We start from the raw sequence: 26,252 nt of genomic DNA, 5'->3' as shown, positions 1-26,252 counted from the left end.
AGCAACCGATGATTCGACGAATCGATCCCCACGTGCGTCCGGGGGCCATGACGTCAGCGTCGGGCATACCTCAACTTTAAAATCCATCGGTGCACACTCTTGAGAGGGTTCAAGAAGGTCACGACTGGTCACGTGGCCCCATACAACAGACGAGTTTTTATTGGTTTTCTTCACAGCAAAAAAATTAAATAACAAAGTTCATCTAAAAGTCCCTGGTCTTCACAGAAGGTTGAGATGTAGGTAATAAACAGTTCCATTACAACTAGAGCACACATTATTGCAAATCGTTTCCTCCGATGGTGCAGATCATGCACTTCAACATTACAGGAAGTTCCAGGGTCACAGTGGCTAGAAGCACGTTCTGTGCATGATGATCCTATTTCTGCTTGCTGATCCTTATCTACACCTTTTACCCAACACATCTCCTCCATCGTGCAGAATGTCTGACAGGCAGGGTGTGAGCAGCAGCCACATCACCTTGAGCCAGCGCCGTGATCTCTTTCTGCGTGCGGTCAGCAATCCCCTGGTACATGGTGGTGATGTCGTGGTTTCATGAACACCAGCGGACTCCATACCTGCGAGGACAGGACAGCGGTTCTAAATAGCGGTCCTATTTACAGTATTCAGTAAAAGCCCTGAGACTCCTGAAAATGATGAAAAGGGGAGGGGCTGAGGAGGGGTGGGTGTGGCCATCACACTAACTTAAATGATGTGCAGTTGCCCCTTAATCTCAGTTTTTTTACCACCTGGGTTTTCTAATACATATAGCGTCCTTTTGAATAAATGTTTTAATTTTTTTATAATATAATCCCTTAATATTGGAATTGAAGGTGAGGGGATATGCACCAATGAAGGACGGCTGGAACAGAGATTTTACTTTATTGCCGTGCCCAACTTATTTACACACGGGCCGCGAATCGGTATTCCACTATTTCCAACATGATCTGAGTCAATTTTTCGTGGTTGGCCTTGGGGTTGAGGGGGGCTTCAGTCAGCAGTGTGGGGTGTTCCTCGGTGCCAGATCCTCGACGATGGTGATGTTGGTGATGATGCCATACTTTACTCCCGGGACTAAATGTTTTTTGGCGTCGCGGCCTTTACCTGGTGACGGGGTCAACCCAGGACACCACGTCATCTCATGCAAAGCCAGCCTTCACCATCCCAAGACGTTCTTGCAACGTGGACGCAAATCTACACCAAACAGCTATCGGAAAAAATGGCATGGGGTCAGGCTCATATCTACATACCAAATTTGACCCCATGTGGTATGAAATAAGAAGTGGGAAAATTTACATTGTCACGGCAGGAAGTGGACAGTACAAGATAAGAGCAGCAAAGAACTAAAGCACAGACAATATGTCGACTGTATAATAAATGGTCCTAGAATAGAAAAAAAAAACAGTCAGTTGTAAAAAATAAAAAATATGTCGGTATATACATAAACGATATATTTCTGAGATTTTACATATGTACAGTGTGGATAGACATGCACATATTGGAGATGGTGTACTGGACGTGGATGTTTGTGTGGTCAGCTGTTGTAGAACCTGACAGCGGTTGGCAGGAAAGACCTTCTGAATCTCTCCGTCCCACTCAGTGCTGTCAGGGTGTCCTGCATGGGGTGGGAGATGTTGTCCAGCAGGGAGGACAGCTTAGCCACCGTTCTCCTGCCACTCACCACCCCCGCTGTTTCCAGGGTACACCCTGTTTTCAGTTGTAATATTTCACAGTTTGCCATTATTGGAAATTAAATAATTAAATGACGTTCTAAAATGTCATTTTGAATCTTTCATAAGGTATCGCATTAAACATATTGGCCTTGTTCGTGCTTTTGAAACAAGGACATTTATCATTATTCAATAGTCCATTAGGAGTCAGCAGGTCCCCAGAGATTCAGATTGAGTTCTAGCAGTAGTTTTTGTGTTTAAAGTGTGTTAACTTTTTATGTTATTGATCCAGTCTTCTAATTGCTACCCATAATTTTCTAAATGAGGTGGCACTTTCCAGGTCACCAGCAGAACAGCCTTAACTTGATCAGAAAGGGGAGCAGGCCTTTATACCACGATTGCCCCCTGTCCGGCCTTTAAAGGACCGATGGGGTCACAGGTCACAACCCACTGCTGGCCAGATGATGTGAAGGACAGCGGCTCTGACTGGTCGGGACAGAATTCTGGTCTGAGGGACGCGTTACGGCAGGAATTTTCTGCAGACTGCAATACGTCACATACATAATAACATACATAAACATACATAATAATTAAAAATTTAAATATCTAATCAATAACAACAAATCTAAGGGTATAAGAAGCTTAGCATCAAATCATAAAAACAATAATGCAATGTAATGACAGATCAATGAAATATCCTTATAAGGATATATGATTAAATTGAATATTCATTGTACATAAATAATGACCTTTTTGTAATTTTTAATAACAGGCAAACAAACATGGTTTATATCTAAATACTAAATGTCGGGTTTGTGTCCGTTAAAAAAATAAAAAATATCCAGTCTTGAATGGAAAACCTGTATCAAAACGGGTCCGGTCCAGACATTGTGGACGTTCTATAGGACTCTGGTAGCTGGAAATGTCCTATAAAGGAAGGTGTTTCTGCGTGTAGAGAGGAACTTTATTAGTAACAATTAGTCTCGTGTTCTAATGTGAACATGCTTTGTACACTAATGCAGCACCTGTCACCCGATTGATTATTAGAAAATTATTTTTATATTGATACTACAAACTGCAAAAAGTTACACTGATTAAGATGGTCAAATTCAAGCTCATGCATCAGCAAATGTGGGTTTCATTTTCATTTCTTTGTCAATGAAGATTTCTTATTAATACATTAATAGTTTCTATTCAAACTCCATTTTCCATTTGTCATGGAGAACAAGGACATTTCTAAAGGACTCTGGACCTTACATTCAGTACATGAAATGTGGGTGATATGAACACTTAGGCCTTGTTTAAATTCTCATCTTTCTTCACATTTCTTCCACACATCAGCCCCCTGAAGCTTCAGATCAGTCAAAAGATGTAAATGTGGCGCTGAGTTGTGACTCAGACGCAGCATCGAACCCGCGGCCTTGCCAAGAAGCAAGGACGTTGGGGCGCCACACGAAGCTCAGCATGGAGATGCCCTACACTCAGGCGATGAAGGTAAAAGAACATAAATACCGACTGCTGTACAAAGAAGGTCACATCGTCTGTGTTTAAGTGTAGTTTACGCCAGTGTTGAACTTTAGATTAATGATCTCGGATATCCTCGTGGCCTGTGATGTTAACAGTTAACATGGTGCTCTGTCACGAGAGTAGGGTGTGGCGCAGGAGACCCAGGTGGAGATTATACCCTAGAGAGGAGAATACACTTGTGTGAATAAGAGGGATAGGCGGGTACAAGTAAGAATGAAAGGAAAGGTAAAGTAGAGTAGAGTAGAGTAGAGCCTTAATCAGGCCTAAAAAGTTAGACCCGGTCCTGAGCCCAACAGAATCCGACAAGTACAGCTTTTTGCCAATCACTGAAACAAATTTACAAGCGGTGAATCATGAGGTAAGGATAGGTATGGTTTTCTTCACTACCAGGAGCCAAGCTACAGAGAGGTCCCCTGGTCCAGGAGAAACAGGGAGATAAGACAGGCCCAGAAACTGGATGGAAAAGCCCACCTACAAACTCCACAGACGACATTAAGTTTCCTGATCTCTGATGATGACGAGACAGCCGACCTGGAGGAAGCTGGAAGAATTGGTGAATTTGAATCTGGAGAATTGGTGCCAGAGGAACAATCTCCACCTGAACGTCAGCAAGACAAAGGAGTTAATAGTGGACTTTAGTACCAAGAAGGAGAGGACCTACCAGACCCCTGTCATCAACAGGAGCCCAGTGGGGAGAGTGGACAGCTTCCGTTACCTCGGTGTTCACATCACGCAGGACCTATCATGGTCCTGTCACATCAACACCGTGGTGAAAAAGGCCCGGCCTCAGACGCCTGAGAGACTTCAGACTGCCCTCCAAGGTGCTCAGGAACTTCTACTCCTGCACCATGGAGAGCATCCTGACGGGAAACATCTCAACCTGTTTTGGTAAAAGCACCATGCAGGACAGGCGAGCCCTACAGAGGGTGGTTCCATCAGCTGAATGCATCATCTGTACCAAGCTCCCTGACCTTCAATCCATCTACAGCAAGCAGTGCAGGACCAGGGCCAGGAAGATAGTGAAGGACCTCACCCACCCCAACAATGGACTCAATACACAACAACTTCAAACAACTTCTGGACTCACATATGGAACATTTGCACATCTTTACACCACTACAAATATTTCTGTATAAGCTTTGAAGTCATCTTCACCTTACTCATTACATATAATTTATGTTTAAAAGAATACATTTGTAATATTTGTTTGTATTTGCATATTTGCAATATTAATAGCAGTCACACAAGCATTTCACTGCATATCATACCATGTATGACTGTGCACGTGACAAATAGAATTTGAATTTGAGGTACTATAGGCCAGAAGTTCATGCTTGCTGACCAATCGACCTTTTTAAAAGAGTCCTCACATCTCTTTCGCTATCACCTGATCATGGTGACCCAGAATTGGAAATCAAATTAGCATTTCAATAAAAGTAATTTACAACATGCAAAATAGAGATTGGTCACATACAGACGAGAGGAGTATGTTGGGAGAAGGATGCTGAGGACGGAGGATAAGAGCTTGTGAATGGAGCGAAGGAGAAAATGCAGGTGGTTGGTGTGGAAGAGGAATTTGGAGAAATTTGGGGGAGATGGAGACAAGGACCTCTTTTTTTTTTTGTATTGCATTTTAATCCAGAGTGTAGTATGTAAACTATAAGCCCCATATTTCTGTGACATATCGAAGAGAAGAAACCAGAAACCAATTTAAAATATTTAAAAGAGTTTCCACCGCAGCAGGAAGGAAGTAGGCCTGTGGCATGAATAAAGCCCGGGGCAAATAAACACAGACACTTTCCCGAGCTGCAGCATGCAAACCCTAAAATCCTTCAGGAACACGCGTCAGACGTCAACGGAGGTGCCATCCTCACCTGCGGTGAGAGGGGCGCGTCTGGATGCGGGTTCGCCCAAATCCGGCCGTCTCGACCCCCGAAAGTGGGCCAGCAGGACAGGCCGGGGGAAATTAGAAAGCAGTATGGGGTTAATGGGATGCCAGTCTGCACCGACCCACCCACTCGAACACACGCGCTTACGCACCGGAGGGCACGGCAGCCTTGATCTCGCACACAAATAAAATATTTAAGGGCCGGGCTGCAATCTGGGCCCCCGCCACGCGCGCAGGCTCTAGTCCGCGCCGCCGGTTCCTGCCAGCAAGCCCGCGTCCGACGCCAAGGAACGAAATAAATAAATAAAACATCTCGGAGGCCAGAAATAAATGAACAGGCTCGAGATTGAAATCTGGGGATTTTGGAGATTGGTTCTGCACCCCGGGGCCCTACGGGGAACTAGGGCTCGTATGGCAGACACATTAATATTGTACTCAAAGAAATGGGACGCTGCCATGTTGTCCCAAGCACGTTTTTTTAACGATTAGGACCCTCAAATGGTCCTTGTCACCCTTTATCAGTCAAAGAAAGAAAAAAAAAAAAGCCAACATGAAATATTCCTCGATCTGAACTTAATCTGCGGGCACTACTTCAGACACGATGCTGCAGATTTGGAACCTGTCTTAACCAGAAGCTGGAGTAGATTCTTACACCAGGGTTGCACGAATGAAGTCATTTCAAGAGTGAACAGAAAATCCGCCACCGGCGAGTAACTTTTATGCATCGTCTGAAAAATAAGACATATCTAATGCATGGAATAAATGATTTCAAAAATGTAAACTCAAGTAAATGTGACAAAGTAAATGTAAAACATGGACGGAATGAATGGCTTGCTATGAAATGTAAAAAATATTATGGATTCAAGTGTAGGAAACTCGCACATAAAGCCGGGAAATTGCTAATTGGCGTATTTTACACCAGGGCGTGACAACAGTACACATATTTAGAATTATCAAAGTGCATTATATTTAATATAATACCTTGCAAAAAACAAACACTCAGTGGAAATTTGATGGGAAGTCCTGGCTTTATTTATACCGACTGTACATGTTTAGAACTGGCGTGAGGACGACAGGGACGCAGTCTTAGCCGACTGCCTTGCCAGTCAACAAAGGCGTTCTTAATATGATTAAAATAGCTCCATCGCTTCAAAAGATGTGAGCTCTCATGAAATATGATAGTTAACAATTAGTGGGCAATATTTTCCTGGTAAACTTTTTGAAAGAAACATTCTGTGTCTCGCTAATTGTCTAATCTTGAAGTAGAGGACGTTATTGGTGCTTGAAGAGAGGAATGAAAGTTAAATTATTAGTGGCAGTAGTGAATGTTCGGGCTTTTTCAGCAGAGAGGTTTGCCGTGCCGCATGTTCTGGGCGCAGGTCCGGCCCAGGTTGGCTCCCTCCAGCAGCAGGTCGTTGAGGCGATCCAGGCCCAGGCAGGCCGTTAGCGGGGCGACGAAGCCATACAGCCCCCCCAGGAAGATGCTCAGCGGCCAGCCCAGCACCAGCAGCACGACCAGCCAGATGATGCACCAGAAGCAGGAGCCACAGCTGCCCATCTTCTACTGGGCGTGAGGGAACAAATCCACCGTTCAATCATCCACTAAATGACAACTGGTGCATTCAAATACTAATGAAACTCAATTTATTGTTGCCGTTTGGTAAATTAACTTGTGCTGCGCCAGGAATCACCCCCCAGATGTTTTTATTTGGGGGTAATGAGGGGAGACTAAGTTTACACGCACATTTCTGGCATTTATCAGACGCCCTTATCCAGTAGTGACAGGGACAGTCCCCCAGGAGACAGGCTCAGGTTCTTCTGGTTTGTAGGCGAGCGGCTCACCCACTAGGCTACTAGCACCAGTTATGATGAGATTTTATGATGAAGGACTGACATGTGAGCTTTAGTTTAGATTTAGACATTATAAATACAACATTTTTTCCAATTTTTTATATTTTTAAAATTCAGTGGCTGCAGTGAAGCAGGTTACATGTCGCCACCTTCACACGGGTTCATCTATACATCAAAGTCTGGATAAAACCTGACACCAGACCACATTGCACGTTTAGAGCAGCAGATTTCGTTAATGCACAGCGCTCCATTGTTTTGAAGTATCACAGATTTACTGTCACACAGCAAACGTACAGCGTCTTTTTCCTAAATGAATTTTAGCTTTTAATTACAAGTGTTAAACGAATCAGAGATGAGGAGGAGTGTGCAATTGTTGGCATCTTTTCACGCTTCTGTCCCTTTAAGGAATTTCCTGTGGAGAAGTCAGGCTGCTATTCTCGAGGTTATCTCGTGCTCCACAACGGTCAACGTGAATGAAAAAAAAAAAAAAAGCAGGAAATGATAGACGTGGCAATTAAATAACAAAACTAGTGTAAGATTTACAGATGAGTTTTTTCCATTTTATACACATTTTTTATTTATGTCTAATTCTAAATCGATTTAAATAAGATAAAAACTGGATTAATAATGCATGGCGTTAGTCACACACAGAGGGGGAAAAAAAATACTACTAATAATAGTGAATTTTAATGCAAACCTATCAGAAGTAGTCTCCTCAGCACGGTTCTTTGTGTCTTGTGCCTTTTCTTCAAGGGTCTGCCCTCTTCGCTCAGTTCCTGCTTCACGTTGCCAAACGTCTCGGACCGATCGACTGCGGCCAATTCCTCCCAGTTCGCGCTAATTTACTGCAGCACGTCTGCTGCTATGGGGCTTGCACAATACAGTCATTGTTTCCACCACTTTCTTACCCAACAACTTCCGCATTACTCCCATGAGCTGTTGGCTGATCAAATGCAAGGATTCAGAGTCAATCAGGATGCTTTATTTTTATCACCGGGGTACTGAAGAGCATGTAACTGTGTGGTTGTCTATGAATATGGATTCAGCCTCACTAAAAGACGCTCAGGCACTCTTATTTTTAAAACTTTTATTTAAAAAAAAAAAAAAAAAAAAAGGAATTTGGTACAAAAAAAATAGACGGCACAAAAAAAGGCATCTTCACCAAACTTCTAAATCCCTGCAAAAAGCAGTCTACGGCCCTTCCTCCTTCCCACTGTCCTCGCTGTCGCTGTCCCTGCCTGGGTGCTCGGGCATCCTCGCGTGCTCCTGTGGTGGCTCCTCCCCCCGCGGCGGCTCCTCCCCCTTCACGTCCTGGGCAGGTGTGGTCTCAGCGTCAGGCTCCTCTTCCTCGGTCTCCATTTGTGACTCCGTTGCCTCTTCCTTGGCCCCGTCTGAAGAGTCCTGCACTTGCCGGGGGGGCGGAAGGATCTTCTGCTGCTGCTGCTGCTGGAGCAAGAATAAATACATAAATAAATAAGAATAAGGAACGAGATGCTGGGATGGGGGGTGAAATGCAGGATTATATAGAAAGAGAAATGAGACGTGCTCTGCGGTGATGTAATCCAGCGCTCGGCTAATTTGTTTATTCGAGTAAAAATTCAGCATGGCTAAAAACCCCATGTGCGTGCACATCTTAGTATTAGTGTCCCCAAAATTTTGCATGCTTATATTACATAGGATCAGGACGTAATTTGCTGAAGAGAACAATAAATATTTGCCTTTGGTTTTGCTTATTTTGCATATTTCTTCCCCTGGGTCCTCACAAAGATGACAGTGTGTGTACGCGTGTGTCAGACTGTGACTGTGCATGATGGGGATTCAGCGCATTAAAAATAAATGGCAGCAAATCGCCACCGCGCCGACCGCATTTACGCCTTGCGTTCGGCCCGAGACGCTCCGAACCGCAGCACGGCATCCCGTCATTCCTTCCTTGCCACGGCCTGCTCGGGCTCAGCGTGCAGAAATAAAACAATTCCTTTACATATGACCTACTTCTGGCGTCGCGTTAAATTTTAAACAAGAAAACCTTTCAAAAAGTTCTGAAAAATGGCCACATCTGCACTGAATAATACAAGAGCTCGGAACGTCCTGTCTGCATTCAGACCTCTGATGTTAGAAGGGTGCAGCTCTCACCTGTCTGTACTGCTGGGTGCTCTGGATCAGGTGCAGGTACATGTTATACACGAAGGTGGCCATTTCCGGCATGTCCTTGATCACCTGATCAGGCTGGGCGGGGTCGGGCACAGTCTGTGGAGACAGAGAGAAAGAATGGCCGTGGTGCACTCTGCTTTGGTGCTTTTACCAGGTGTCCGAATGTGAGGGAGCCGCGCCGCCAGACGAAACTTGACCGCGTTAGCGTTAGCATTGACAGCCTGTCGGCTCCCGACAGCAGCGATTTAGGACACATTTACAGATATGGGCCGCACAGCCGCTCGTGACCGCATTTGCTGAAGTGTGTTGAACCAGATAATTAGAGGCGAGTGCGAGCGCGCACACACACACACACACACACACACACACACACAAGAGCCATCAAAATAAATAAATAAATACATGCGTAATTAAATCTAACTGCAGGAAGCAGTCCGGTTTTGGACCGCTTCCCACCTTGATTCGGGGTCAAGAATATAAATAGCGGTGCAGATTTCACTATACACACAATACGCCTCCAGACAGCGGGTGGTGAAAGTGATGAAAGTGAAGTGATTGTCCTTGTGAAACACTGCATTTACATTTACATCATTTACCAGACACCCTTATCCAGAGCGACTTACAATCAGTAGTTACAGGGACAGTCCCCCCCTGGAGACACTCAGGGTTAAGTGTCTTGCTCAGGGACACGATGGTAGCAAGTGGGGTTTGAACCTGGGTCTTCTGGTTCATAGGCGAGTGTGGTACCCCACTAGCCTGCAGAGCACGGTGACACAACGAAATGTGTCCTCGGCTTTTGACCATCACCCTTGGTGACAGTGGGCAGCCATGACGGGCGCCCGGGGAGCAGTGTGTGGAGACTGTGCTTTGCTCAGTGGCACCTCGGCGATTCGGGGATTTGAACCGGCAACCTTCTGATTACAGGGCCGCTTCCTGATCCGTTTCCAATCATACACCGGTGGTGTGGTACAAAAAAAAAAAAAGGACATGTGCACCGCTACATTTACTGCGAGAGGATCAATGGGATGAGGACACAAGGCCGGCCAACGCCAGTCAGTCTGACCTTCAGCCCTAAACTCACATGCTATTTATAAGGCGAGAATTGGGATGTTCGCGCCGTCCGCCAATATTTATGTGAGAGTGCTGATTGACGAGGGCGACAGCTCATGTGCGAGTGGGGGCGTGCGTTGGGTTGAAAGGCTACAATAATAGGGGTTTTAAATTACATTTACATGAAAAGCCAGACTTCTGGGCGACAGCTTCAGATTTCTTCAACTCCAAGGATTCTATTGCAAAAAAAACACTACATGCGCCAATAACTGTAATTGCCACTCACTTTGTATGCATGAAAATGTGCTGCATTACCAGAAAATGCTATGATTTGGGCGAGGGTTGGTGACTAAGGCTGGGCAAAACTATTCATATATTTATTTTTCAAATGATTGTTTTTACGATGCATCCGTTAATCTAACGATTTGTTTATCCAAAGCTGTTCGATCCAATGTTCTTTAGATCCAACGTACATATTTTGTGTCTACGTATTTTTTTTTGCATCGATGCAACCGATGACAGATGCATTGCCCCAGCCCTATTGGTGACTTTGAAGCCCTACGTGAACCTTTCACATGCATTCAATTACAACCAGTCACTTACATCTGGTTAACATATTTTTACTTTTGAAATAGCAGTATATTCTGACCTGTAGTGTTCTTGCTACACATTAGGGAACACTTGTAGGAGGATTGATAAGTGAATTATTGTGCATGCATGCGAGTAATGAAGTAATAATTAAATTAAAAGAGTCTGCGCATCTCTTACAGCCGGTGCTGCCCCGTAGTACTGCTGGGGCCGGATGTGGAGCTGCAGCGGCCGGGCGGTCAGCTGGTTGAAGGCAGGAGTCAGCTCGTAGCAGTTCTGGAACAGGGAAACCCGGGCAAAGATGTAGAGGCCCAGTCTGGCTCTGGACATGGCGACAACCAGACGGCGGACATCCCTACAGGCAGGAGGAAGTGCAAGGGAAAGAATTAGGAATAAAGGGATCACAAGGGTGGTTTCCCCAAAGCGATTTCACAATATCTACTCCCCACAGTCCGGACCATTAATGAAGGCAGTCAATCCTGCTTAATCCGTCCGCTGAAGTGACTCTGGCCACACCTTTAACACGCAAAGAGCCATTTGGACCCAGTTGCTGGTGTCTTCCTCTTGTAAGTCTCTTTGAATAAAGTAAAGTAATAATTCATCTTATACCATTGGTATAATATGAATTTCTTATAGAAAAATTAGCGTGGCCCAAGACACACTTGTGACCAATTGGATCTCAGCTATGACCGGATGGACTTTTTAATACCACCAGGCAATGAAACCAGTTCCTCCTGTCAAAATCCCTGTCAAACATATAGTTGTGTATGAGCCTGGAATGGGGAATGATCAGGAGTTGAGTTGTATTTCACTGAATGCACAGCTGCTGATCAGCACAGGAGAGAAGTCCACACCTTTAACACGCAAAGAGCCATTTGGACCCGGTTTCCACCAGAGAGCCACAAATCCTTTGTGACGTGTAAAAAAAACGCAACCACTGTGAAAGGGGAAGTGGGCAGGCATGGTGAGGGGGGCCTGGGGGGGTGTGGCTTAAACTTCGCGCTTACCTCAAGTGTCCCACGGCTTTGGTGCGGACGAGCGAGAGGATGATGTAATCGTTCTGCTGACCCTGGAACCTGTCCACTGTTGTCACCTGCAGAGGGACATCAAGTGATTCAAACATGAGAAGAGGGCACGTACTCACCCCAACACACCCGAAACACCATCAGACTTGGGGGGGGGGGGGGGGGGCAAAGAGGATTTAGTGAAAGTGTTTAAGACGCCTTGGCGGGCGGCTCGGCTTTCGGGGTTTGTTGTTGCTGTTATCGTGGTAAAGCACATTGGCTCGCTGGGTGACGGGGATAAAGCTTACGGGGGAATTTAGCCAGCAGCTTACCTGGCTCTTCAAGATTGGTGCGTGCAGTTGTGGCTAATCACACCACCACTTTTTTTTTTTATTTCTTTTTCTTTTGAGGAGCAGTCGCCATTGAGATGGTGGCGTTCTAAAGAGAAGCACGTTTGCTGTGAACGTGCATTTTCAGTTCCAGTAGCAGCCCTCGGAAGAGAGGTCTGGTCGCATCAGCGAGGGCATGTGCAGGGGCGTCAGTTATCAGGGTGCTGTGTGCGTTCAGGGGGGAGCAATGTCCCTGACAAATGGGGATCGCCCTGAAAATAAATCTCTCGCTTCGTGTTCTACCAGTTCGACCGGTGGCCTGCGGGCACGACGCCACCCGGATAGGCCTTCCTGTGGCTACACAGAACAGGTGGCGCGCCAAACGCAACAATATGTTGCTCTACGACAGATCTCGCAATCTCGCCCCACCAGCTACCCCCACCCTGAAAGGCAAAAGCATCGGCCGAAGCCTGAAAGCCTGGCTTCCACCCCAACACAGGGCCAAGGGGCTAAATATGCCACGCCATTTCGGCCAGAAGCGCCCACCCACGCCGCGACTGTGGCAGGGCGCCGCGTGGTATTTTTAACTGCTGCCCCGGGCACGGCGCCTCATTCCTTTGGGTAATTTAAGTAATGTGATTAAGTGGGCTTTTTGGATGACTTTGGTTCTTCAGGAGAGTTGGGGGCAAATTACTTTGCACTCAATGTAAAAATAAATAAATAAATAAATAAATTCCTTCAATGGCGAACAACATAATCTTACAGAGACACGAGCATAAGAAGGTGGTGGAGGGCTTGCAGAAGGAACGACAAAGAGAAAATGACGGAATGAAGATCTTAAAACAAGAGCAACAAGGAAAGAACCAACATTATTTGAGTGAATGTAGGTTATTTGTTAATTGCAGAGCCAGTCCTAGCTCACCAACCAGAATGACAATACACTGGTATATTTATTTCTGTTTCTTGAAAATACAATAAAACTAATTTAGTCACGTTGATAGCAATAAGAAAATACCGGAAAGTATTGATTAGAAATACACTTGAGAACCAACAATGAACTAAATGTAACAATTTCAGATCTACCTTCCTGTTTTTAGTTTTTTTTTTTGTTGTATGCAGTTTCCCTCCTTGCTGTAATATGCATCATATTATAAATTAAAAACATGAAATACTTGTAATGGAATATATCAAATGGCTGTACATCTGTTAAAGGAAGCAATATGACGGAATACGATGCAGGGTAATGGTTTAAAAAGTTGTGTTCTGGAGAAATGACCCCCCACCACAAACCCACCTCCACCCCCTGCTGCCCTTTTTTCTCCCCCCACATGACTCCACAGTCACAGATATGAAATATTTATCGGCTTCGGTTCTCATGGTGCGTCAACATCAGAACCGCACCGCCGCTTGCTGTCTAATTTATGACTCACTTTAGCCAGAATGGTTAATTGGACCCTTTCTTTATGAGGCCCTGAACGGCAGAGATCAGCTGCTACAAGAAGACTGGATCAGCTGGATCAGCACCCCCACCCCCCCAAAAAAAAAACACACTTCCTCTTCTAGACGCCTGTTCTACCTAAGCCTGCTTGTCTAAAGGGGAAAAGCAGTCAGAGCTTTGGAAAAAAAAAAATAAAAATATTCAGGCCCAGACTCTCAAAAAAAAAAAAAAAAAAAAAAAAAAAAAAACGAGGGAATCCGCTGGGACAGGAAAGGGGATTGATTTCGCTCGGCCCACCAATCAGCGAGACACGCTGCGAATACAAACCAGGCAGAGACAAATTAATCTTACTGCCATTACTGGCTTCAAATCTACGGCAAATCTGACCGAGCTCTGACCCGCTGCTCTGAGGCATTTATCTCCATCTTCCAGTCTTTTCCTAAATTGACTGAAAATTTCAACAGTGGACAGTCTGATAAAGGACATCTCTTTATCAGGAACATGATCCGTCCCTGATACACAATGCTGGATGCCTGTCTCAACACAAATGAATTTTAATGACATGCCATTTTTAATCATAGGCTTTAATATGGACTTTCTGATGCACTATACTGACACTATGATATGCAGTTGGCCCATACAACCGCTTTAAAGGTCTCCTGGTATGAAAAGGTCAATTTGTGAGATTAGTTAACAATAATATGAGTTCTCCTAGCCTGTCTATGGCTAGAAATGGCGACAGATGTAAAGAGTGCGTTGGCCATTCTGCATCACCGCTCAGAGGGCAGCTCAGACTGTCGGATCTGGAATTTGCCGCCCAGAGAACTTCGTACTCTTCTCCTACACAATTAGCTCCACCAACCACACTTCACCAATGTGTGAAGCATTGCAGATGTAAAAATGAGAACAAATGGGCCCTGTGTAGGCCTGTCAAGCTCCTCCATGCCACACTCGCTCGTCGTCATCTTCATGGACCTTGCCTTTGCGGCCTGGGTGCCATCTTCAAACCGTTCCCACAAAGTCCAGAATGTCTTGGCACGCTGAAGCATTCAACACCACACCACAACGCTCCCCTTCCAAACGCCAAAGCTTTCACTTGACAACAGCCAAGCTGGCGGTGGAATGCCGAATGGACTTGCTGCACAGGTGGAATCTTGTCACCGTACCACACAGTCTGCATACCTTGGGGCTCGATTTGACAGACTCGTGGCACCGTGAGCACGTCCCAATACTTTTGGCAGTGCAGCGTGTTCCGCTTTTCAATGCATTATTTACGACAGGACTTGAAATGCTGAATAGAAACGAGCTCGAATGAGCTGCCAGAGGAGGAGCTTCCCCGGTTGCGAGACCCCCGGCCGCAGTTTACTTATTCCGCGGCGCAACTGGCGATCAATGCGGACTTAACAAAGCGACTCGAATTGCATCCTGGTTAGACAAATGTCAGCAGCGTCCGCGCTCGGCTGTTCCGCACTGTGGAGCGCCGGCGTGTCTAATTAGAGCCGCTGCGGCCGAGTCCCGGAGTGTCGTTTGTTTTGGTTTAGTGATTCTGACAAACTGTCGGCAGCTCCCCGGCCAATCGCGGCCAGCGTGACCTTTCCACGGCTGAGCCGCCCAGCAACTCCAGGTCAGACCCGCAAACCACATACAGTTAATGAGGGAGGGGGGAGGGAACCAACGAGGGATGGAAGGATACGGAAGCAGAGTTGCTAATAAAAGCGCAGCTCTGGGACGTGGGTGCAGGGAGAGGGCAATCACAGCGAGAGAGAGAGAGAGAGAGATGACTACTCATACGTGAGACTGTAATTAAAACCACATGGTCGCCCCCCCATCTCAACCGGTCCCTCGACACCGACTCGCTCCACGGCGAAATCTAATTTGCAGACCAATGTGCAGAAACTACTGCAGCGCAGGGACTCGGGGTAGAATATACACGCACTTAATGGAATAAGATCAGCGTGTGTGTTAAAGTTACTCACGTTACTTACTGGTGTACATGGAAGTGGGGTGTTGGGGGTGTTGGGGGGGGGGGGCATGTAATGTTACATAACTTAATTTAGCCCAGTTCTACAGATATCATGACAATTATGGTACACTACAGGGTGGGCCATTTATATGGAAACACCTTAATAAAATGGGAATGGTTGGTGACATTGAACACATTTTATAAGTGGTCAGAAACGTGTAAATAACTCATGAAAGAATAAAGTCAAGTGAAAGAATTACCAATAAATTAGACGTGTCACATGACCCTCTTCCTATTGAAAAAACAAAAGTTGGATCCAAGATGACCTACTTTAAAATGGCCACTATGGTCACCACCCATCATGAAAAGTTTGCCCCCTCACATATACTAATGTGCCACAAACAGGACGTTAATATCACCAACCATTCCCATTTTATTAAGGTTTATCCATATAAATGGCCCACATTGTATATTAAGTATTATATTACAAAATGTAATAAAATGTAAACAGTCTTCCAGATGAACAGAAATAAAAAAAAAAATAATTAAAACCAAACAGAAGGAATTAACTACCTATGCTTCCCTTTTTTGGTGTGAAGCTTTCCAACTTTTTATTTAAAAACTTCTTGTTGACGAGAAGAGGAGGAGTTGGTAGGCATGACTGACAGCTCTCACACGGCATACTTCCTCATTTTGGGCGATTCAAACCCTTCCTGCCAATACTAAACATCACAAGTGTAGCTAATACCCATCGTTACTCACCTCTTACGACCACATTTAGCTTTTTCACCTTTTCTTTGAACAATCTTTGTTGCACCTGATGATGCTGCACTGTAGGCTTTGGGTGACATGGTCTTTACATGGTACTACAGGTCAATGGTTGCATTGTAAAGACAGTGGTCTTACTTTGCTGGGCTGGCCGAAGAAGGGGTTCCCGGCGCAGCGCTGGTTGATCACGTCTCGGATCAGGTGCTTCTGGCCGTTGTAGGTGGTCAGGATGCTGACTCGGTCGGCCGGGTAGCCCAGCAGCCGCATGTACATGAAGAGGGCCACGGCGTACTCGGCCTCCGCCAGGTTCTGAGGGCACAGACAGGGGGGGAAGAGAGCGGGTCAGAACACAGGAGCCGCTGGGGAAGAGACGGGTTCGAGGACCGGTGTGAAGAAAACAACATCAGCCCGGGTGCTTCTGAAGCCGCCCAGAGATGCAGAGCAATTTGCTTTAATCAGGCGGCGCCCTGCTGTGAAACAAAAGTTGACACTCAGATAGACAATCAGCCATTGGAGCGTTGCTCTCAGCGGCGTGCAAGTAAAACTCCCACGACCTCGGAAAACCTCAAACTTTCTTCACGGAGAAAGGCGATAGCCAGTTAAATGTCATTTTATCGCCCTATCAATGGTGATAATTTAGCAGAAACTGTACTTTACTGTAACTCTCTCCTGGCTGGAGCCTCAGCAGTCACCATAATACCACTCCAGATGATCCAAAATATGGCAGCCCGTCTCATTTTCAATCAGCCAAAATACACCCATGTTGCACCTCTTCTTACCTCCCTCCACTGGCTCCCGGTAGCTGCTCGCATTGAGTTCAAATCCTTGATGCTTGGAACTGCTCCCTCCTACATGAACACAATACTACCTAGCTACACCCCTGCACGCTCTCTCAGATCTGCAAACGAAAGGAGACTAAAAATTCCTTCTTCACGGGGTCTCCGATTCCAATCATCTCTGTTCTCCGTTGTTGTCCCTGGCTGGTGGAACAACCTGCCCTCCTCCACACGACTAGCCGAGACTACCACCACTTTTAAGAAGCAGGTGAAAACCCTCTTCTTCAAAAAATATTACAGACAAATCTAACACTAACACGCACATGCGTACACATTGCACAAACAATACAAAAATGTATAAATACATTATAATTTTTCTTCGTCTAGCACCTAACAATCTCTGAGCATGCTCTTCACTGACAAGTCTGAGCCTTATCAGGGCTCTTAGTTTGTAAACTCAATATTCTATAGAAATCGAACGAGAATTGCTGGTGTCTTCCTCTTGTAAGTGGCTTTGGATAAAAGAATCTGCTAAATAAAGTAAAGTAAAAGAACATTTCATGCATTCAAACAAAGCATCTCAGGGCAGCAATCAAAAATATATATATTTCATATTGCAGCAGGCAGACGAATCATCTTAAAACACACGGCAGGGATTACGGCATCTCCAACTTTCATTATCCTGTCCTTGAAAGCGCTTACGGAGGACGCCTGCTGCTGATTAAAGTCCAAATCTGAGCAGGAGAGGGCGGAACGGCTGGCTGCAGATCCGCGTCTCGTCTTTATTTCACACCGTGTCACTGAGCAGTCGTCGCACGTAGAGCGACAGGCTCTGCCTCAAACTCCCTGGGCCCCGGCCCGAAGACACGTCCTCAGACAGCCTGGCCGCTTACCCAGAAACCCGGATCAGTCACCAAATCATGCTTTTTAAAATGCAACAGGAACCTCGAATGCACTGTATTATTTAAAAAAAAAAAACAGTACAATCCTCCCACACATAAAAAAAAGGTCAGGAACCTGCCTGCAGCTGTAATATTACAGCGAACACAGCAGCAGGAAGTGACCTGTCCTCTAAAAGCTGCCCCAAAAAAAATTAAAAACGGAAAGGCCAACAATATACATTATTCAGTTTTTAATTATAATTCAGTATGGAGGAGGACCAGTAATCAGAAGGTTGCAGGTTCAAATCCCAAACTGAGGAGCCCTCGATCAAGGTACCGTCCCCACGCGCTGCTCGTGTCATGGCTGCCCACTGCTCACCAAGGGTGACTGTTAAAAGCAGTGGACTCATTTCGTTGAGTCACCGTGTGCTGTGCTGCAGTGTTTCACAATGACAATCACTTCACTTTGTCGCACATTGAACCGGATGGGCAATTTTTTTTTTTTTTATTAGAAATTGACCGCAGAAGTAAATCTTACTCTAAAAGTGAAGAGAAAGTTCAAACGCAAACATTAAAAGTACCTGAAGTAAAATGTTTATCATGGTCACTGTATTTTGTTAGAGAATATTTAGATGAACTTGTAACCTTCTTGTTGTCTGACTTCTGTATAGAAACTAGAACAGAGTGAATAAAAAGATTGTATTCATAGTTGGGGGTCCTAGTGAAGCAGAACTGATCACTTCATCGATGGTAACATGGAAGCACGTTGTAAGTTGCTCTGGATAAGGACGTCTCCCAAATGCCTTAAATGTAAATGTTTTTTATAAAAATAACGTTACCACAATAGTACCAGGAGGCAAAACTCTTGTTCAGCAAAATGTTACTATCGCAGGAGTATCAACGAGAGTAATGGTAGGAAAGAAAAACGGTCTATTCGGTCAATTCAACGAATCCCTTATGACCTACTGCTCCTGCGAGTATGAACGCGGGAGCGGCGCGGCGAGGAGCGTGCGGTACACACGGCTGAGGTTCATCAGCAGAACGCTGTGTGCGTCTAATTCACTGCCTGGCCGTTTGTCACAGCCAGTTATTCAGGTCAGGGCCGCTGATGTGTGCCGCGCCAGATTAAACCTGCATTTTACACGCTAGTGGCTCGGCCGCCGTCCCCCCACTTCCCCCCCTAAATACGCATGTGCATGGGCGGCAAGCGCTGCGCCGCATCCACTAGATGAAACGGGCTTCAGACTCTGGAACTTGTAACCATGGCAACTGAGTTACACCCCCCCCCTCCCCTTGAAACCCCTCCTCACTTTCAGAACGAGGGCTGACTCTCCATTGTCTCACCACAGGGGCATTTCAGCGTTGCCCCAAACCATATCAAACCTTGAATGGACTAAAATGTCACTCAAGACACTTTTTTTGTTATTTTGTTCTAAAATGGAATAATGCCAGTTTTATTTGTGCTTAGTTTGCGGTTTCTTTCCCGTTTACTGAGCTAAACGTGCTCCAAAAAAAAACTGCAGCAACACTGGCCGTTGTAATGACAAGGAAAACAAAATGGGTCAATTCATTTTAATAATAGCATCTGTGATTTATCATAGCCTCGTTGCTTTAATCACAGACCGAAGCTGGGCTTTAGGGTGAGGGTTTACATGAAGATGTGGGAAATGGAGCAGGATAAGTGACCACAAATAGTGGCATTTTAGGTGGAGGGTTCATTGTTGCAAGAAGACACCTTTGAAAGCGTCCACACACTCTCATAACGCCACCTCATCGCGTTTCCTATGAAGCCAAACTAACAGATTTTACACTTCCCAGCCCATCACCACGACAGGAAAGCGTATCGCGGTGCAGATGCTCATGACAAAGCCCCGCCCACATCTGGCTCACAGGAGGACTTGTAAAGACATGGAGCAGCGCGAGAGACCGAGAAGCCGACGTACACGCCGCGCTGGGGAGCAGCTCCGGTTTACACAGCTGTGACACACGCTCAGCAAACAGTCACTTCAGCACCGGCCCCTCAAGTGACCACTTCTCCTGCCAAATGAGATGATGTGTGTGTGTGTGTGTGTGTGTGTGTGTGTGTGAGAGACATTGTGCAAAGACATTCTTTGTTCAACGTGGGCAATTGCTTCCTGAGTGAAAGCAGCATGACTTGTGGTGCACAGAACGCATGACCTGCAGAGCACATGGTGTTCATTTAGGAACAATGTGGATTCTGAAGTTTCTCTCACACACACACACACACACACACGACCAGTACGCCAAAAAAAAAAAAAAAAAAAAATTCTCCATATCCATATTCCATTATTACAAAATGTTCCTTCACAGTGATGGCGGGATAAGAGGAAAAATGAATCCATCAGAAATATCTGCATGTTAAAGGTAGTTAGATGCTTAAATGTTTGTATAGCACACCTGGTAGAAGTAGGGATTGGGCTCTGACTCGCCCACCCCGTTGAAGTCTTCCACGTTGACCAGCTGGAAGTCGAAGGCCAGGCCAGGGTTGGAGGACTGGAACTCCGGCTGCTGTTGAACGTGGGGCAGGTTGCCCAGCTTCTTATAGCGCCAGTTGTACAGGTTACACAGGCTGTAGGGAAGAGGGTAACACTATAAGACAAAGCGCCACCTTACCCAGAAGGCATCATTGTTCATGCAACTTTATTTACTTCACTAAATAAGTAGTTCTAATTAGTGTTTACATTTCGTATAGCCTAGAGCTGGTTGCCAGTGTTCTGTATTCAACCCAGAACTAACATCTCAGCAGATAAAGAACTAGCCAGAAGAGACCATCACTGGCCAGAACTCACCTGGCACGGGCGCGGCCCTGAGCGTCCAGGTCAACGGTGGGCACGCCTAGCCGCACGAAGCGGGTGAACAGAGACTGCTCCATGTTGGAATACTTCTGGAAAGCCATGTTCTTGATGACTGGTGGGAGCTGGTGGTGGTCTCCAATCATGATCCACCGCTTGAGGCGGCTGTAGCCGTCCTCGGGGTTCTGCGGAGGGGACGGTCCAGGTCATTCGGGAGAACTCAGGGGACGAATGCATGTTTTTTGTTATTACAGAATATTAATGGCATATAAAAGCTGACTAGCATTTTCGGCATTGTCGGCATACGGTACAATGAAAACAGATTGTGGACCCGGCTTTTCCGATGGCTTAGGCCTGACCGGCTTTAAGGCAGTAACCACCTGACCGTGTGTTTGCATTAGGAAATGGTCCGTGTTGCGCTGGTTAATTAGGGATGGGAAAGTGGCAGATTGAGTGTATTTCCCCGAGCCCTGTTCCAAGTGGAAAAACGGGGGGAAGATGTTGCCTGTGTAAACACGGCTCTAAGTAGGGCAGTCGCCGAAGCAACGGCCGCCCACTGGCACCGCGGGCAGACAGGTGGCCGGACAGGTCGGGTCAGCCTGGCCCGGGCGGGCGTCGATCTCGAACGCATCTGCCCGCCGCCTCGTTCTCACTGCCTAATAACCGCGCGGTGAACCACGATTTTTACATAACATTGGATGCGCGGATGGAGGCGGGTGGGAGTCCCCCCCCCCCCCCCCGCTAATTGGAACACGACCTCAGTCAAACGTGAGAGTAGTACAGAAGTCAAGATGATTCAATCAGGCGAAGAGCAGTCGGGCGGGGGAATTAACAGGGACAAGCGCGCTCATTACAGCTGGCTCAGCGTAAACACACTTTGTAAGCGTGTCTAAGTGACTAGCGGCCAGGCGAGCGGCGGCTTTTCGAGATTTGGTGCCGCAGATGCACGCACCTGCAGCAGGAGCGGGATGAAGGTTTCGATCTCCAGGATCTGAGCTGCCTCCTCCATCAGGATGTTGTCGTACTGGAAGGAAGAACGTGAGCGTGAGAGAATTTGGGTTACGTGATGTCATGTGCATTGAGAAACTGTGTTACGTGCGCCAATAGTCACATCAGAAAAGAGCATGATGTAAGAAAGACTAAAAATTATTAAATATTAAGGTGTCATAATAATTACAATTTGTTATTTAAGCTAAACTAGCACTGTAACACCATGAGAATTTTTTTTTTTTTAATTATATTATTTATATTTAATTGGCCAGAACCCACTAGAATTTACCAACATGGAGTCGTGCACAGCAAGTTGATCACTTTTGCATCATTTCTTTTTAATTTAGCTGATTATATAAATCACTGTTAGTTTGGAACAATTTCTAATTTCTAATCCAACAACACCGCAATGATGTGCAGTCACCTTGAAGCCGAGCTCCACCAGGTCATGGCGTTTCAGGGCAGCGTGGGTGCAGGTCATGGCGATGATCTTCGCCTCCTTCACCAGCAGATATTTGGAGCGGTCCAGCCCACTGCGCAGCAGCTCGAAAGCCCGGAACTCCTGCACAAGATGCACAGAGCACGTCGGTGGGAACGTGTGTGTGGAATCGAGAACGATTGATATTCTCCTCCGGACGGACGTTTTTATTCCACTAAACCGCTGGTTACGGACAGAATACACATGTTGGACGCATCTAATTATCTACTCCCCCCACCCCTCACTGCAAAAGCAGAGAATTACTGAGTCACAGAGCAGCGACGTTAATGGATCCTTGTACAGCGAGAGCTTGGCCCACTCATGTTCCACATCAGAGCGCAGCTTCTTCGGGGTCTCGGGCGGCGCCGAGCCATTACACTCTCTACAGGCTATTTCTGAGCAAGCGGTCCCCGAAATTGTTAGGCTAATCTCCCCAATTCCTGTCACCCAAAACGTTAAGATTAGCTCGGTTCCCTCGGCTCTCCCGTGGGCGGGCGCCCAGCTTTAAGCGTGTGGGTTTCTGCTCAATAGAGGCTCAGGCGGTGGCACTTGAGCCCAGATTGCCTTACACCGCGCCTCTGAGTGTGGAAACTGAGACAGGAATAAAAGGTGCGGGCAGATGAAAGGCACTATGGCCTTCCTTTCACCGCCTGTGCAGCGAGGGAAGTGGGGTATACAGGGTTAACCAGTTATTTGAGGACGCCACGTTGGCAGTTTAGAGGGTTCGCAAGTCCTCAGAGCACTAGGGGATGCATTATTGATGCATTACTATTTTAGCATTAATATTAAACAAACATGAAATATTAACTAGGCAGTTTTTAACCCTGGCTCCTCCGTGGTGATGGGTGAAATTCAGCCCGATTCTTCCTGAGAGGGTATAAAACTGAAAGAACGAGAGATACAAGACTAAAAAGATTTTGCTTATAAAAAGTATCCATACGGACAAAAGTAAAAAGGACACCGCCCCAATGTGCAGTTACAAAAATACCAAGATGCACTGAGCCTGAAAACCAATAAGTCTTTTATTGCTTTCTGGAGCTCGTTGTCCTGGTCCCATAAAGGTTATAGTCCTGCCTGTATAACAAGTGGCCAGGCCCAAAGGGAGTTTTTTGGTGCTTGAACTCTGGCTAGTGCCTGATATTCACTCATTGCCCTGAGGTGACCGACATCAATTAATAATCTTGAAATTAAATAAAATAAAATAAATAAATAAAGCCAATCACAGAATGCAATTTACATGTTTACATCACAGAACATTCAGAGACTTATGACTTATGCATCTGAGCATATCAACTGCCATACACAAGAAATTAAGAATGATGCAGAATAATAAATGCAATTCATAGGGATTTAGTTGGAAAAGTGGACAGATGTGCCACACACACACACACACACATATCAGTATATTTATGTGTTTTGCGCTCATTAGCCCTTAATTGTGTAACAACCATGACTCTACTGATGAGGTCGATGACTCATGCTTGTTAGCTAACGTGGTAACAGAAGGTCATGACCTCTCCTCTCCATCTGCACTGCTTTGGCATTCATGCCGCAACCTCCAAACACCCACTGACCTCCAGCTGGGTGAAGATCTTCTTGATGTGGCGATAGCAGCCCTCTGCAATGTCCATGTCCTCCTCGTAGCTGCGTCGATGGAATATGGGCTGAGGGGCGTTGGAAAAGTACTTGTGGAACGGGAAGAGGGCGGAGACGTCCTCCACATTGACCTGCTGTCCTGCCTTGGGTCGAACCTTACTCATGTACTCTTCCCAGCGAGAAATCACCTGGGGGACAGACACACAATGACACACACAGACACCCAAACCCTAAAGCTAGTCCTGCCACCATCTTTACTATTCACAGCACATCAGCTGTATCTAAAAGAACAGAGACCTGCAGGAACATTGTCTCATCCCACCATACTCTAATTAGTATTAGCAGGATCACGAGCGGCGCTCTAATAGATTATATTTGTCCTGAGGCGAGGATGCAATCGGTTATTAAACAGCAGCGGGATATTAATATGCTGAAATGCTATTAAAATCAGCTTTTTCTACAGTTTCAGCACATCACTTCTTGATCGAGTTACACAAATAAGGTGTTAAAATCACTGTCAAATAGCATAAGAATTATAAATCATCGTTAATCAAGGTTGTTACACATTTTTACAAAATAATTTCCATGACTCTAATTACTATAAAGTAAGTTTTCATGACCATATGTTCTCATGACCAAATGTCTGTGCACATAAAATATTATGACATCCATGTGTTTTTTCACGTTCCTCAAAGTTGGCGCAAGCCCGAGCCAAAGCAAAATGGTGCCATCAGGCGTAGATCAGCAGCTGTAATTCGCATGACTTAAAAGGAGGCCGCGGGGGTGCTGGAACACTGTTCAAGATATAGCAGACAGCTGCACTTGAACTTCCCCTTTCATTGGGTTGTAAGATCATTTCCTTCTTGTATGCAGGGTATGTCCAGACACCCGGCGGTCTGTGTTGGCGCGACAGAAGGACACCACTTGAGATGAGCGAGCGGGAAATCATTCGTTTAAAATAAGCAGATATACAGTTAAAAAAAAAAAAAAAAAAAAACTGGGGTATTTGCGTTATATTCATGACATTTTTCCCCTGATTAATTTTATGAAAGTTGTGTTTTCGCAATTCCTTTTAAAAGACTAAGACAATGCGCGAAAGTGGCGCAATGTTGTCAACATTCAATCCAACACTCGAACATCAGTTGATTTTTGAAATGGTGCTAGATGCACAAAAGTGTGTGTTTTTTTTCAAAAGATAGCAGATCACAAATAAATTTAATTGTATTCACAAATATATACAGCGGTTTGTCGATTTTTATGAAGAAATGTAACTGCACTGACATTTGTGCACTTTTTGGGATCGAGAAATGAATTTGTGAACGGTGTTGCATTCATTTGAAAGTCATAAATTATATTTGTGAATCCTGTTACATTTGTTGCTGACTCAAAAAATATATTTCTGAATGGTGTGGTATTTATTCACAAATTTTTAAACTAAACCATCTTCATAGAGGGACAGTTGGACAGAAATGGATTTAGCTGGTTAGGAGGTGACATGCTTTCTATTTAAATGTTCATTGAAAATGGTTCCGTTTTTTAATGTGGCCATTTTGGCCTTCAGCCTCTTAACTACATAACTATTGGTAGAGTAAGGGACAATAATAACTGTCTTTAATAAATTAACCACTGCGATTAATTTAGATGTTTTACACATTAAAATGTTTAGTGGATTACTGTGTGCGCACATGTACGCGTTGCATCAACGAGTAAGGATGGGTGTGTCTGCTATGCAAGCAGTACAGGGGAAGCAACCAATCATTGCTTTTTTTTTTTTTTTTAAAGTGAAGTGATTGTCACATGTGATACACAGCAGCACAGCACACGGTGCACACAGTGAAATTTGTCCTCTGCATTTAACCCATCACCCTGAGTGAGCAGTGGGCAGCCATGACAGGCGCCCGGGGAGCAGTGTGTGGGGACGGTGCTTTGCTCAGTGGCACCTCAGTGGCACCTTGGCAGATCGGGATTCGAACCGGCAACCTTCTGATTATAGGGCCGCTTCCTTAACCGCTAGGCCACCACTGCCCTCACTCATACCATTAAACCTGACTGATTGGCCAACGCGTTTACATTCAGGAAAAGAGCATAAATGCTCTTTATTGGCTGGCACTTGCTTGGTGCTTGAAAAGTTTAACTTATCTTTTACCTTCTGCCACAAGCAACGCAAAGCAACAGTCTGACAATTCAATTTGGTGGCACGGGACTTCACCCAATTCAAAGTAAATGGGAAGTGTGTTTGTGAGCACAATGTTATGGCATGAGCCTCCTTCCCACACTTGTCTCTGTTACAGTTTCAAATTAGTTTTAAGAATTACTTGCAATTAATTATTTGCGATTGCAAAAAGTGCAATTAATGAGTTAAGACCTGTCAAAAATTATTTGACAGCCCTAGTACAGCACAACTTTTTCCAGGGTTCTTTCCCCCACTGTGTAATACTGTTAAAAAAAAGGATCTCCCAGCCAGATATAATTGGCTGGTAGTTTTTTTTTATAT

At 45.4% G+C, this 26,252-nt stretch overlaps 1 protein-coding gene across 4 annotated transcripts in view; it reads right to left on the bottom strand.

The window, feature by feature from the left end:
• Positions 1 to 6,091: 6,091 nt before the first annotated feature.
• Positions 6,092 to 26,252, bottom strand: part of aqr (aquarius intron-binding spliceosomal factor) — a 45,610-nt gene continuing 25,449 nt past the window's right edge. For 2 of the 4 annotated variants that reach the window (XM_028996215.1, XM_028996225.1), the window contains exons 26-36: positions 23,737 to 23,946; positions 22,109 to 22,246; positions 21,647 to 21,718; positions 20,692 to 20,879; positions 20,300 to 20,471; positions 16,363 to 16,533; positions 11,730 to 11,815; positions 10,903 to 11,077; positions 9,067 to 9,180; positions 7,631 to 8,379; positions 6,092 to 6,643 (exon numbers count right to left, since the gene is read on the bottom strand). In XM_028996215.1, coding sequence (XP_028852048.1) covers positions 8,125 to 8,379; positions 9,067 to 9,180; positions 10,903 to 11,077; positions 11,730 to 11,815; positions 16,363 to 16,533; positions 20,300 to 20,471; positions 20,692 to 20,879; positions 21,647 to 21,718; positions 22,109 to 22,246; positions 23,737 to 23,946 — 1,581 coding nt within the window. In that variant the 3' untranslated portion in view covers positions 6,092 to 6,643; positions 7,631 to 8,124. Of the gene's footprint in view, positions 6,647 to 7,630; positions 8,380 to 9,066; positions 9,181 to 10,902; positions 11,078 to 11,729; positions 11,816 to 16,362; positions 16,534 to 20,299; positions 20,472 to 20,691; positions 20,880 to 21,646; positions 21,719 to 22,108; positions 22,247 to 23,736; positions 23,947 to 26,252 lie in introns of all 4 variants that reach the window. The other 2 variants (XM_028996234.1, XM_028996240.1) reach the window with 2 other exon arrangements.

This window comes from Denticeps clupeoides, chromosome 1 (assembly GCF_900700375.1).
Source record: "Denticeps clupeoides chromosome 1, fDenClu1.1, whole genome shotgun sequence".
In the NCBI taxonomy this organism is placed as follows: domain Eukaryota; kingdom Metazoa; phylum Chordata; class Actinopteri; order Clupeiformes; family Denticipitidae; genus Denticeps; species Denticeps clupeoides.
Note: the sequence above shows the minus strand (reverse complement) of the source record. Positions and strands in the feature narration are given on the sequence as shown.